At 40.5% G+C, this 15,698-nt stretch overlaps 1 protein-coding gene across 1 annotated transcript; it reads right to left on the reverse strand.

Moving 5' to 3' along the window:
- Positions 1-1,780: 1,780 nt before the first annotated feature.
- Positions 1,781-4,773, reverse strand: mc2r (melanocortin 2 receptor; the record flags this gene model as incomplete). Its single annotated transcript, XM_083886990.1, has 2 exons — positions 1,781-2,330; positions 4,421-4,773. The coding sequence occupies 2 exons, from the start codon at positions 4,771-4,773 to the stop codon at positions 1,781-1,783; spliced, it is 903 nt and encodes a 300-aa protein (XP_083743116.1).
- Between the last annotated feature and the right edge of the window lie 10,925 nt (positions 4,774-15,698).

A 15,698-nucleotide genomic window follows, 5' to 3' on the forward strand; every position in this document is an offset into this window, starting at 1 on the left:
CTGGAAAATTTGTTGTTGTTATTGTTGTTCTGAGGTGCACTGTGGTCCTGCAAATTATGTCGAAAATAAAATGTAAGTAAAAAAAAAATAAAAAATAGATTGTGGGGAATATGCTTTTGAAGGGAACGACCATGTTAGTTGATTGAATGGATGGATAAATGAGTGGCATTTAATTTCGGGTTTCTCATGAAAAAAATAAGCATGTACAAAAACATGGAGAGGAGCATGAAAACAAATACATCAACAGTCACATACACAGCAACACAAAAGAACCAAATGTACTAGAGGCAGTAGCTTTGCATTAACCCATAATTACCAGGTCGGATAAACATGAAGGGAGAAATTGTAATGTAGACTCCCGGCTGTAGATATATGCTACACAGTGAACGCAAAGCACTCCAGGTTAAAAGAAACAGATATACAATGGTTTAAATAAATGGTGTACAAAGGATTTCTCTATGGACTTGTTTAGACTGAAGCTCAAATTGGGTTTTTAAACATATCCAGGTTGTATCTGGCTTGATTTTTTTTGTACGGCTTAAAATCACATGAGATCCGATTTTTCCTAAATCTGATTCAAACCACGTACATATCAAATGCGATTATGATCGATTTCAATCTGAACGTTTTGGTCGCTCGGATTTCAAAGTGTTTTTCACTTCATTTGCAGCGCTATTCAAAAGACAACAACAGTCACATAGATCTGGTGAGAAGGGAGTTAATTGGAAATGCGTTAGACGATCGACACAGTGGAAGAAAATTGTGTCAAAATCTGAAGAAAGTTTGCGCCGTGGCTCCACATAAACATTTGGGACAGAAAGGTCCATTTTGTTTATTTTTGCTTAGACTATGGCTCCATGGTTGGTGTAGAGGTTATGGTACGTTCCAGAGCCCATCCAAACAAATGGGATGTGGGACTTATCCTACCTGAATTGTACTAGCTCCTACTTCAAAGCGTTCCAGGCAATTGAAGTCGAATGTTGGTTGTTGACATGGACGATCGAGGCGCTTTCGCTTCATGTTTGAAGAGGCATTTTGACTGTCAGCAATTTAGTCTACTTACATACACAAGCGAGCCGTATATGTAAAAGCGATACATATCGATATGTAACGTCATGAGTATACTTTATACTATTTACCCTACTACTACCCTACACATCTACATGCAACAACGACGACATCATTTTACGCCATAACATGAAAAACAAGTTGTGATAAAATTGCTGTGTCTAAAACAACTCTACACACAGAAAAGTAAAGTTTAAAGCCTATTCTTGTGACTCCATGGGCGCCGCCATTATTCTCCGACTTCATTTTGGCGTAGTGGGGGTAGGCCGATCAGCCACAACTTCACTAGTAGGTCCCACTTCGACAGGTAATCCAGTGCACTTTTTGTAGTTGGAGGTAGGATAAGTCTCACGTCCTACTGGTTTTGTTGGGCTCTGTAACGCACCACTAGCACTCAGACCTGGATCTGTGACACTCTAAATTGACCGTAAGTGTTATATTGGATGGTTGTTTGTCTCTGTGTGGCCATGTGATGGACTGGCGACCTGTCCAGTGTGTACCCCGCCTTTAGCTGGGATTGGCACCACAATGCGATCCTCATGTGGAGGATAAAGCAGAAGAAGGTGAGTGAGTTTGTGTTAAGACTACTTGTTTTTCTAAGGTGTGGCCTTTAACGATAGAAATCCATGTGTAAGACTAGACTAGACAATGTCACTATGGACACAGATCTGATCACTCATCAATATATAATGTGAACAGTTTGGGCTGCTGTCTACGAGCACTGCATCCAGTTTGAACAGAGCAGCAGCCTCTTGAAGGTTTGTCTGAGCTCTGCACTGCGGAAGGCGTAGATGGCTGGGTCGATCAGGGCGTGGCACATTATCAGCACCATGTGCAGCTCGAACAGCGATCGGTAACACTCACAGTACGGGTTTGTGGGGCACACCATGATGATGATGAGGTGGAGGAAAAAAGGCGCCCAACACACCATGAACGTCCCAACCAGGATGGTGAGAGTCAGAGCGCCTCTCATGCTGCGCCCCCGCCAGCGACACTTCCTCCCGGCAGTTGTGGGCAAAGCTGCGATCTTGCGGGCGTGGATGCGAGCCAGCATGAACATGATGGCGTAGAGGAAGCAGATAATCGCCAGGGAGAGGACGAAGAAGATAACAAAGCAGATCATGATGAACTTGGAATCAAAGAACCTCACCATGAGCACAGCTGACACCCCGCACGTTGTCCAGATGACAGCCAAAATGGCCCTGGTGCGCCTCATTGTCATGATGTTGTGATATCGCAGCGCGTGGAAGATGGTGATGTAACTGAAAATGACAACAACTATAGTTGAGTTCCCTGCTCAAATCATATTTGGGAAAGAGCAATTCATACTGCTGAGGTCCACAAGTGTGCATGGTCCAGGTAGGACAATACTTTGGTCTGTGGATTAGAGATTACATCCATACTATTACATTACTATTTTTGACATTTTCACTGCAGATTTGACTTGCATTCACACGACACAAAAACTGAGAAGTTGAAAAATACCTCACTTTAGTTTTAGTTGGAACAGGCAGAAATAGCAAACTATGTAAACTCACGTTGTCGTCAGTCTACTGAATACTTGCACATACTTTTCACTATAACTGTTTCTTCAATTAAAAGGAAGTAAAAAGGAAGCAAACAAATGCCTAGGAGATGATCAGCTTCCTGTTTACACTGACAAACACATGTCCAGTGCAACTGAATGTCATGTACGTTTTTTTGTGTGAGTAAGAATGCAGATTCTGAAATGTAGAAGGACGGAGCCGGCATGTGGGATCAGTTAGGGAATGCCAGACCGCCGTGGACCCTCACTCTAGTATCAATGAAAGAGGTATGAAGAGGCACTGAATTGTCTCTATGTACACTGATAAAGGCAAACATGACTTGTAACTGGTTCTAATGTAGCACACTGAGGTAGAGTATATCCATAGATTTTATAGTTTCAGTTGCTTTCCATTATTTCAAAACTTGGTCAACTAAAAAAAAACAACAACACAGCTTTAATGCCGTGGGTGATCTGATTATGTGTCAGTGTCAGGAGCAATTAGGAGTGTCTTGCTCGCGGTCATTTGGCATGCAGACCAGAGGAGCTGGGCATTAAACCAACAGACCTCTGGTTAGAAAAGACAACCCACTGTTATACTGACAACTGCCCGCCTCTTATAGGCATACGAGCTCGCCAATGTTCGAGTACCGTATCTGCTGAGTCAGTCCCAGAGAGAGGGACCTGATGTTCTGAATTTAAACACAAGCAGCTGGTGATTAATTATCGGGGTCTAAAGTCTGCAGAGAACACAGTCACAGAATCACAGTGAACAAATATACGCTCCCTTGTTTACACTGGAAACAAAACAAATATCTTTTAGTCTCGTTGTTCCACTGAAATTGAGTTAATTTGTGGACTGAGGTGAAAACATATGTATGATTTGTTCTTCACACAAATGTATGTAGTGTCTATGGGTGAATTCCAATTCCTTGCTTAATCCTCAATTTTAACCCTGAATCTCAAAAATGTGCGCTCCCTCTAGTGCAAGTGCTGTCCCGATTCTCAGAAAAATAAAGTTGAGGGCCGAGTTTAAGGGCTGTATCGCCCTCAATATTGAGATTTTTCAACACCACCCTTGGAAGCAAGGGCTACCCAGAATGCATTGCGTGTTTTGACATAACAAAGATGGCGCAGAAAGCAGCGAAACGAGTACGCTACAAATTAAGTATTTTCTTTGTTAATAGAGATATAACAATTATGAAAACCATTGTATTATCTTAGTTTAGGCCCATATTATGGATTACTGACGTCATTGTTGCGTAACATTTATTTTTATTTTACGATCTTTTGTCAATAGCCGGCCGGTGCGGACAAGCGATTGTTTGCTATTGTTTACTTTTCAATAAGCCGTGGTGGTAACTGTCAGCTGAATATGTCCGTGGTTGTGGTATTTGTATGAGTATCATCTTATAACTAACTGACAACCTAATAACTTGACTGACAAACGGATCGCAATAGATAATCGTGACGTAAATGTGTTCTTCTTCTTTTTTGGAGTTGACAGACTGGACGCAGCTTTCGCGTTATTCTGCCCCCCACAGTCTGAAGACGTATCTGCATTTAAGGGGTGTCCCATTTCTAAGTGACAAAATAACCCTCAACACTTGGTTTTGAAGGCCAGTTAAGATAAGGGTTGAGCTTGAGGGTTATGATTGAGGGTTAAGATAGGAATTGGAATTGGCCCTATATCTTGTAAGAGTTTGAGGTAGATACAGGTAGATCAGTATTTCTGATTTTCCTCCATGTACCACCACAGGAAGCTCACCACAGTTTGAGAACCACAAATCTAAATAACGTGAGCAAATCCAATCCCTTCAAACATACCGGTCTGCAGCAATAGCCAGGAAACTGGAGATGGAGCCGACAAAGGACATGCACATCAGGGAGTCTATGATGTCGTCCAGCTTGGTCTCAGAGGAGCCCGTCTTCTCCAGCGTTCCCCCGTCTGCGAATGCAATCATGAGAGTCTCGCAGGTCTTGGTGAGGCTGGCAACGGTGTTGAAGGCTGCCAGACTGCAGATGAAGCAGTACATGGGAGAGTGAAGGTTTCTGTTCTGTATGACAGCCACTACCACCAGGAAGTTCTCAGCCAGGCTGATTAATCCGATGGCGTTTAAGAGACTGGCAGGGACATTGACTTCAGGGCAGTCAGAGTGGGCCACTGAGGTATTGTTCATCGTTCTGATTAAACGGCTGATTAAAAATGAAAAGTGACTGGACACCAAGTGTCCTCTTGTACTCTGAGGTTCTCAGGATGTTTGGGAAACACTTGATTTTATCGCCTCATCCTCGTGTCACTGAGTCCATGCTCAAGATTCAGCAACTTACTACTCAGTGTTTGCCAATGAAAACCAGGAAATAAGGGAGTATGATTCCTTTTTGAACAAAAACAAATGGGGGGGAAAAACAAATAAAAATGTACTTTTGTCAATAAATGGATGTATTGTGAGGAAAGGATGTTTACTTGGTTGTAGTTGACTTTCTTTTATTTTCAGATAGATAGATAGATAGATAGATAGATAGATAGATAGATAGATAGATAGATAGATAGATAGATAGATAGATAGATAGATAGATAGATAGATAGATAGATAGATAGATAGATAGATAGAAGAAATTCAAGTTATGTACTACTTTGGTCTGATCTGTACAACTTAGAGATCTGCATCTAATAATAGATATAAAATATATATGTCTATACAAATGATTTTTTTTTTGCTCAAACGTTTCCTGTTTTTTTTTTGTCAAACAAAAAGCCTCAGCCTCACATTACAGAACAAAATAACAAAAATCAAAGCAGCTGCTAAACTCTCACTGACTGAAACTAATGAGTGTGTTAGTCAAAGGACTGAAAAATAATCCAAATTTAACACCGCCTCTAGTGTGCTCCAGTGCAACAACAAGCAATGAACAGCAGACGTTCATGCTGGACACGAACTGGTGGTGAAGTTCTCAGCTGATGGCACTGTGACTTTCTCCTCTTGTGGAATCTCAAATTCCAGGAAAAAGAAAAGTTTCCCTGTTTCTCGTCGCCCGCTACAGCTCAGTCACGGTCTCCAGTCATGTGACGGTGTCTGCTTCTCCTGTTTATTCACAAGAGAAATTAATTTTCAAAATGGTTTCTGTCAGACAGCGAGTGGGGGGGGTTTGGATTGCAGCAGTTTAAAGTGCTGATCTTTTGAATTGGTTCGATCCGGTCTTGTCCACTTCAGTGATTGATGCTTTACCTGTGAAAACACAACAACAACATTATTGTATTAATATAAGAGGCTTCAGGTAATCCTGCGTCTGTTGAATGAATTCAATATTGATATTTCAATATTTCACACGGTGGATCCATGAAGAACAATTGCACACATGTATTTTCGTAATGATGAGTGATACGACCTTTTCTGCAAGGTCTTGTTTTCCAAACTTATTCTTAGCCTTCAACTAGTTTAGTTCCAGCCTGATAAATGGGCGCTCTTCATAGGTTATGAAACACATTTTAAGTGGATATTTTTTCCACTAGTCTTGTGTAAAAACAAATTTAAAAAAAGTACTTTGTGATCAGCGCATCAGGCCCGAAGAAAATGGAGATAATCATGCTGAGCAAATTTGTCGGAATGTGACCTTGGTGTTTTCAGAATAGTCGACAATAAAGGAAATTGGAATAAAAGTACAAATGTATACGTGAAATATTAGCCCTGCAGCTTTTCAGTCTGTCTCCTTATTTCTGTCTCTTTACAGGCTCAGACAAAAAAAGAGGACAACTGGAGTCAAAAAGGACAAAAGAAGATATTCAATTAAATGAATTGTTGTACCAGTGCTGCACAGTAAGTAAATCCTGGGCCATAATGAGTGTGTGAGCAGCATGTCTGTGCCTTGCTTTCCATTTGGGCACTTACATTATCAGATTAATATATCAGTGTTAAATATTGATATATATTATATATAGATACTGAATTTTAGAAACGCATTCTGTTATTGTTTCCTTGTGTGATTGATTGACCTGAGCCTCATTGCTTTTCTGAGAATAAAACACTTGCCAGTTTACAGCAAAATAGTTTAATTGTCTAAATCTGTCCACCCCTAACACTTTCTGAACCAATTTCAAAATAAAAGCACTCTTAGTCTCGGATTTTCAACATCTTGAAATGTTGTCGGGGCCGGTGAATACTATATACTTGTAAATAGAGTATATATACTACTTCCTACTATAGAGTCCTGGCATATTTTTTCAGTAGGAGAGAAATTCAAATTAATATCCATCCATCTTGTTGGTGTCAATCCCAGCTGACTGAAGACCGTGGACAGGTCGCCAGTCCATCACAGAGCCACATAGACACAAACAACCATTCACTCTCACGTCGACAGTATTATATCAAATATTATATATTATTGACAATTTTCAAAGGCAACCCCAACATACAGTACAGCAGCTCCAGTAGCAGACAGCAGTTCCGTGTGGGAATACAGAAGTGTGCAAAAAACACTCTGCACTGCACTCGCATCCACCTCCACTTATGTTAAACATATAATGTAAGAGTTCATTTCTCCCAATTCCATCAAAAAGAACATCAAAAATAAGGAGATTAGAGGATCCTGACAAAGGGGACCCAGGGCCTATCTATCAAACAAAATTGCCAACCCGCCCTTAAACCAAAAGCATTAGCCTTTAATAATACATACATACATTTACATCAAATCCCATTTATACTGCTTTGTGTTTTCTTTTCTTCTCTATAGATGTGTTATAGAAGGAAACTGCACATAAAAAGTAGCTTGTGTGACACTGACAGTGTAGATGCTGATTCTCTCCTCTGGAGTAGTTTGCTTCAGAGAAACAACAAACGGCAGGGGTTTCTTTTTATAAGACTGAGGTGAAACATGAATTAATTAATTAAAGCCACTGCTGTGAGCAGCACAAGCTTTCAGATGATTTCCTGCAGTGTTCTGCACACTGTTCTTTAGGCCGATCAATCTGTTATGATCGGAGTATTTGGACCAGATTCAAGCAGCGTACTGGGCATGAACCAATGATTTCCATTAAACAGCGAGCACTTAGAAAATGAGCTTTAATCATGTGTAATAACTCTGTCAGCGTAGTTCTTACATGACTCATTTCTACTTATCTGTGCTGTTTTAATTACAACCTACAATACAACAGGTGTAGCATAGAAGTCGCACTGGGGGGAAAAAGATGGAGATGATTATACGAAAGATGAGAAGTAACAGCAGTACCAATTCCACAGGTTACGAAAACAAGTCAGTCTGTATGTGGGCGTAAAGCAGAGACACAGGTTACGCTGATATGAATACAACAATACAGCAGCAGTGAAGAATTTCTTTCATCACTTTTTCTCACATTTTTCGTCAACAAGTTGCTTCTTTTCTTTCTTATTCTAGAGGTTTGCTAGTTCAAAAGTGCTGCCCATTGCTCCTTGTGCCTTGCTTGTGTGTGTGTGTGTGTGTTCACCACCTGTCCTTATTAGTCTAATAAGGACAGGTTAAATGCAGAAGTCAAATTCACCATGGGATTTTATAAATCGGCGTTCCATTTTGGAATACCGCCAGTCATTGCCATCCCTGAGCATCTGCTGCTAGATAAATATTTAATGATGTTTTAATCTATGAGCAGTGATTGACATTTGTTGAGTAAGCAGTTGGGAGTTGTCACGCGTCACATCGACGGCTCTTCTACTTCTCCCACATCACCTCGATACCAAATCCTCCGCCGTAATCTGACTGGCTTGACGTGTTTTTTTTCCGTATTCCGAGTGGAAACCCAAAACTTTTTTTTTTTTGATTTATAATTCCTTCTGATTCTGATTCTGATCGCTGTGAGTTCAGTGACACAGGAATAGTGCACAGAACCAGACCTGATTTAGCTCGGTTTCATTTCCACAGGCCAACTGCTGATTTTTCATTGCAGCTGTTGTGTTGTTCATCATTTCTGCCATGAATATTTCTTCTCTCTGATGAACCCAGGGGTTTATTTCTGTTCAACTTTTAGCCGGCTTCCTCCCCGTAAAATGGTTTCTGATTGGATGGGGGTGGTTGGAGTGTTCTGAGACTCGGATCAAGTATGATCATAGTATTTCCAGCATGCTGAAATCAGGTTCTCCAACATCGTGGGAAAACACTGACGAGTCTTCAGACTAAATCTTTGAATATTTCACACTGAGTGACTGTTTACAGCTAATCACATGCCAGTTATTTGGTGATTTGCTGCAAGTTGCTGAACAAAATTGCAGACTGTATCGCCAGGTTGGAAATCATCAAATGTGAACTTTGCTTTAAAGGCATCAGGGTCATATTTAGTCCAGAATATGCTCACTATTACTTTAGTGCTATCACTTGGATATACATTTCAATTTGTCTTTGGGATTATTACCTCAGTTTATTCAGGTTAGGGCTTATTTTTCAAGTGGATTTTGACAGTCTAATCTAGCAAGCAATCTTACAGTTGTGTTATCACTGTTATTTGGACTTGTGCTGTAAAAATGTACATCCTTATCTCGGTGATTACTCGAGTTTATTCTTGTTCCTGTTTTTCCCGGTCGTATATTTCCACCAATAGGATTTTCAACTTTTGACTTTAGGGTCCCACACAGAAGCAGTGAGGAATAAGCACTGAGATTGAGTGGTTAGGTTTAGGATAATCACTCGGTCAAGGCACTGAGACCTCGAAGAGCTCCTTTAAGTCAGCAGACTTCCTGAGATGGAGGGAAACATTCCATAGCACCAGCGAGGCCTCAGGACAGCTGTGTAAATCAGCCGTTAGTATTCGCGGACTATGCAGCTTTTTGACTGCATTGAGTTAAGATAAGGATTTAGCGGTGATGTTAAAGGCCACGATAAAGGAGCTCGAGAATGTGACAGGTCAACAAGTCTTCTTACAACTATAGGTGCTCCGTGAAACAAGTTAAGCAGAAAGAAATATACCACACAAGAACAGTAATACAAATCTCCCTCTATCTCACCTGTCTTTGCGAAGGCAGTTTGACCTTATGAGGACATTGTGGCTGGTCCTAACAAGCAATGTTTAGGGTTAAGACTAAGGTTAGACTTGGTTTTAGGTTAGGGTTAGGGTTATTGTAAAGATCGGGGTTAGGCGTTAAAGGTGCCATATGTTAGAATGTGGCCAAAAACGGTTACTACATTCAACTTCAAAATACCGAGGTCTTTTAGGTTTCGTTTTCTGACGTAACTGGCAACCCATGGTTGCTCGACAGCTGAGACTCTACTGACTGCAATGATTGGTAGACGCGGTAGGTGGCGCCACATGCCAAAACAAAATATTAGTTTTAATGAAAATATTTTGGCTGTACTGTTTTTGTTGGTGAGTTCAGTTTGTTATATGAACATTATTCCTGAGTCTCTGTGACTGTGAGGAATTTATGGCCAGTTGCTTTAGATTTATTACATAATGCACCTTTAAGTTGTGGTGGTTACAGTTCAGATGAGTTCGGGTTAGGGGGAATGCATTATACACTATACAAGAATGTGTGTGTGTGTGTGTGTGTGTGTGTGTGTGTGTGTTGTTGTGAGGGTAAGGGGCTAGAGAATGCTTTATGCTTATGAGTGTCCACACAAAGCATGCAAAACCAGCGTGTGTGTACTCGCACGCGGTCGATACTCAGACATCGTCAAGCTTCAATGTCACTTAAACATTTGGGATAAAATCTGCAGAAACCTGATACATTATTGATTAAGTGACAGAGTGACATTGATTCACGTCTCTCAAGAGAAGATTATTCCTGGCAGCTACTGTTGTTGTTATATCACTATCACTTTTCTTATCGCATTTATATCTTCATGTTTATGTTCAGTATGCATTGGGTACAATATACTGAAAATTGACCATTTACCATGCAGAGCTCTCTCGTGTGAACTGCTAAAGCGAAAGGGAAAAAATGTTCATGATGCAGGAACAGCGTCGACTCTTTACGTTTCAGCATTACCACCAGGAGTTCACTTCTGCCAGAGGGGCTTTGCTTCAATTGAATCACTAAACCAGAGCCTTAACGAGGTCCAACACTAACGCTGTGTGAACAGACTTTGGGGCTTCACTTTGCCCCAAAGTTGTTAAATAAAGTTCAGCGGTAAATGGTTCCTGTGCAGGTCAATGAAGTAGTTTCACAGCAAACTTGGACAAACTATTTCTTTGAGGAGCTGGCTTTATGCTCTGAGGCTTTGTAGAAATGTTAAATTGTGTACGGGCTTCTCTTATAAGGTTATTCATGTATGTGATATACAGAAAATAAACTTGCATCTACATGTGCTGCTTGACTATGTCTTAAAGGTCCCATATTATAGTTCCCTGGTGTTCTGATGAACATGTCTGTGAATGAACAAGTAAAATGAAACTTAAAGGGACAATATATAGTATTTATGGGTTTATATTACCAAAAATCCACTTTTGTATACATATTATGTGCTCCTGCATTGTCTAGTCGCTGTATAATATTCTTTGTTTCATTTTCGTAGTGTTTCAAAAAGTCATTTAAAATAACATGGTCGCGGGCCGCGGTTGCATAGCCACTGTTAGCAGCGAGACGCCATGTTTCTACCGGAGCCTGTAAGGACAAACGCGAGAGAACAAACAAGCGCCTCTTTACTTGTAGCGGAAGTCCCGCCTCCTCTCTCTCCGCTTCGTCTGCTACGGCCACGGTAGCTCGCCCTCTCCCTCGCCTCACTAACCTCATCTGCTGACACGGAGAAAGACAACGAGGACGACATTTGACCAGCTGCGAATACCGTAGCGCTCAGGGAAGGGAGGGGGTGAGCAGAGCAGCAGGTCTTTGTTGTAAATTTCAGCCTCTCCTCTAGATGTCACTATAAACTACTTACTTCCCCTTTAAGGGACAGGAAATGATATCAGCCACAGAGGCTACTGGGAGCTAACAGTAGTTAGCATTTGGGAACGTGATCAGGCTCTAGCAGGCACATTGCCGCCATATATAAGATGAATCCACTGGACAGATAAATCCTCTGAGTTCTGGAAGTTTGTGTAGAATTCTGTGCTGCACTGTGGAGCCAAGAATAGATCTTTCCGCGGGCTTCCGGTTTTCAGATGCCGTTGCCCTCACCAGCACTCTCGTGTGTTTTACGGACAAAGCGGCACTCCATGAGACAACAATTCCAGGAATTTAGTGCATTGTGATGTCCCAGTGAGTGTGGAAGTCAACATCACATGTTTTATCTCCTGTACTTAGACTGAGGAGGACCACAAAAATATGAGTGAGTCATCTTTTTTCACACGTTGGCGACTGCTAGGGCCTCCAGAGTCCCAAATATAAGGATTTAAATTATTAAAAAGCTGATTTTTGCATAATATGGGACCTTTAAGGCAAATGCGATGAAGTCCGTTTATATGACAACTGTCTGAAAACGTGAGAGACAAGTTCAGAATACTTTCACAATGCCCTTCACAGAGCCAATTTCCTACTGAAGTACAGGTACTATAATTATTGTGAAATGTTCTGTTCTATAAAGGGCAAGAATTGTTCACAAAATTGGAAGTTGGCATCCGCTGGAATTTAACAGGAAAAAAAACCATTTTCAGTTTGGGTACAAATCAGAGACACTGCCATGTGGAACAAGAATGGAGTTGATGTCGAAGTACTGCATCCAAATATCAGGAGGATTTTACTCCCCAGTAACGATTATCTCCCTGCACATTATCCATCCATCTTATTTCACAGCCACACTAATGTGACATAAAATAAATGAAACCATTTTTTCCCGCAGAGTTCTCATGCCTAAACTCCCTCGTTTCCACTGGGCTGTTTTCATGTCCTCTTTTCTTCTCCGTAGCAAAGTCAGAGTCAAAGTCAAGGTAATTGCGTCCATAAAAGTGGAAATGGCAACGCTTGCACCCTTCTCATTACACACTTAAAATATGGTCTTAGCTGTGAGAGGATAAATACATAAACTACATAAACTGACTTCAAACAACTCCAGAAAACAAGGGTCAGAAAAGCTGAATTCACTGCATATGTATTTTGAGTAAAAATATTATATTCATTTCATTTGATTATTTTTTTTAGTGTTCTAATCCAGGTAGATATGAGTTTATGATCAGAGTCCATGAACTTATTTCACTCTGGTCCACCCTTTCATCAAACAGCATCTGTAGCAGTGGTCTGTCAAACGTAGCAGGAATCTGCTCTACAGAATAGAATGGACAATAGAACGTCATAATAATCTATTATACAACAAAGCCGTGGAATAATAATAATAAAAAAAAGAAGCTTTAAAGGTGCTGAATATCTCACCTAACCCTTCCATTCCAAGCACGCAGGAGAACCATATGGTAGTAGTTATCATTAAAATTCAATAGGTGTTTTGTTTGCCCATTAAAAACAACGGTGGTCCAATAGTGAATACCTACTTTTGATGTGAAAAATAAAGGTAATGATTCTGTAGTAAAATCCCATTAATATAATTGTGTTACATTCCATTTTCTGCCAAATAAATGCAACCCAATCTTATACAGTGGACCTTTAAACACGTCAGGAAATACATTAGATTACATGTTTCCTCCCGTCTGATACCAAGACCCTCTCTTAAGAAGCATTTTGTGCAGCTCCTTCACTCCCAGTGTCTCCTCTGCATCATCTATCCGGCACTGAAGGTCAGTCAGTTGTCTTTACAGGGACCGACGACGGCCATGTAAAGCTACATGGTCATCCGTCACGATCATGTGTTCCACGGTGCATATAGAAGAACACAGGTTACAAAAATAAACCTTGCATGCTGTACATATAGTACGACAAGAGCTATCTAAATTGTCCCTCGAAATTGATCATATGTCATAATGGAACAGACGTTTGAGCGAGCCACGACGACAACAGAACAATAGAAGACCCATTCTTCAAGAGTGAGCTCTCACTGAAAGACGATCAAAGCCATAATGAATTAGCCTGAGCTGCACGGAATTACAGTAGCAATGGTAATGGACAGAGCTATTGTTACATTTCACCAGTATGTCATGAGTCCACCTCTGCCTGCATTATTCCAGCTTTTAGGTAATCAGATTATTCAGCAGGACTTTATAATCATCTACATCATGGTCTCAGAACATATCATCTTCCGGTTGAATTGGTCACCATTAATGTAAAAGCTTGGATCAAATGGAGAATCATGTAAGAGCCTTACTTTGCTCATACCTTTGCTGCCAGCTGCAGAAACAACCTTCCTGTTTAGATGCCTTTTAGGAGATGATTAGTCTTTTTTTTTCTTCCCCTCATTCATTTTGTAGCTCTGAACAAAAGGTACTGATGTAAGAGCAGAAATGAACCTGTCCTCCAGAAGGTTTTAGGCTTGTGAGTGTGTTCATGTAGGAGGGAAGGAGCTAAAACGCTGTTGTTGTAGCCTTGAAAGGCTGCCTCACCAAGGCTGTGGTGTGTGTGTTTTTTTAGCCCATTGCTGTGTTTTTCTTGTTTGTCAGCATGACCATTAATGGCATCAGCACACGGATGGACAGTGCAGTGACCCTCCCCCTGTCGCTCTCGTTATTTTCTCTCTGTTTGGACAAGGATACTATATTTTATTAATGAAAGTCAATATGGGAGAAGAGCTTGATTGGTCTCAATTTTGTAAATAAGACCACACATTCAACAGCTTTCAGCTCTGTCCCTATGACTACTTTTTTCCTGTTCATTAGAGTTCTTGCATTCAACTCTCATTTTCAGTTCTGGACATTAGTCCCTGTTTCGTTTTACAACAGACAGTATACCTTGTGAATCATGTCAACTCTACTTGTTTTTGTTGTCTTGTGTCAGTATGCCAGCCTGTTTGTTTGTTCCAAGTTACCTGACCTTTCTTTTTAGTCTCTTGTTATTTGACACCACTGCCTAGTTAAACCGTGCACTGACCTTCGTTCTGATCCTCAATATAAAATGTTATAAACCCTCATCTGTGCTTCTGTCCTGCGTTCGGGTCCTAATCTGTGTGAACTGTAATGACACTCAGTAACTGAGTGGAAAGTGATCCTATAAAATGATGAACAGAACTGTAAATTTTCTTAAACATCTCAGTCATGATTTAAAAAAAAGACTATTTGTATGCAATATAATAAAATTAATGATATATATGTACTAATTATTTATTTATTGACTGTTTTGCAACTGCATTTTTAATTAGCAGTCAGCGCCCCCGCATGACCTTAATGTGGAGGATAAAGCGGTAGAAGGTGAACGAGTGGATAAACAGTTGTGTCTCCTGGTGACACGGTTTTTAATGGAGATGCCTATTTTTATATGCCCCCAATTATGAGCATGTTCAGTTAACGAGCTCAGTGTCACGTTCAAGGCCGGCAAACTAACATTTACAGCAACTGTAGGCGCAAATACTGCACTTCACGTTAACAATTAAAAACAAAGTCACAGCCCACAACATCTCATGCTGTTAAGTAAATACTTTTTTTTTTGTTGTAATTTTGCATTAGCAAAATCAAGATAATAAGATTTAATTAAATAATCCACTTATATATGAAGAACATAATGATGGGAACAAGTTAGTTTACTGGCAAAGTCCTGAAAGACAGATCTGAAAGACAATGAAACAGATTGTCTTAGTCAATATTTTTTTATATAGTCTAGTCAAGTCTATTTTGATAAAGATTTTCAGCACAATGTGCTAAGAAAAAAAAAAGTAAGTGAGTAAAAATCTGTCTCAGTGGAGGTTGGACAGGAAAGACCATTAGACAATCGGAGAAGGACAAAAACAGTGAGGAATGCAGACTAATGGTTGGACATACAGTAAACAGCTATTACCTGTTTAGTGACTGTCTTAATGGAAGCAGGTGGGAAGGAGGAGCAGATGGAGTGTAGGTCCAGTGAGGGACAAATAATCAGGAAAGTGGTGACGAATTAATGTCACCCCCATCATCACATGGGTTCTCTCTCATCTTATAGTGTTCACTGTCCTCTGTGGACTTCAGCAGACATTTGCGAGCTCACAGATACACGTGAGAAACACGCCAGTACAGTGAGATCTGCCCTTACAGGAGAGCGCAGACATAAAGGTGGAATTACTATATATAAACGTGCAATGGGTAACTGAGGAGAGAGGGGGGTATATGCTTTCCAACTGTTTTCTTAACAGCAATGAC

This window comes from Microchirus variegatus (assembly GCF_963457635.1).
Source record: "Microchirus variegatus genome assembly, chromosome: 1".
In the NCBI taxonomy this organism is placed as follows: Eukaryota; Metazoa; Chordata; class Actinopteri; order Pleuronectiformes; family Soleidae; genus Microchirus; species Microchirus variegatus.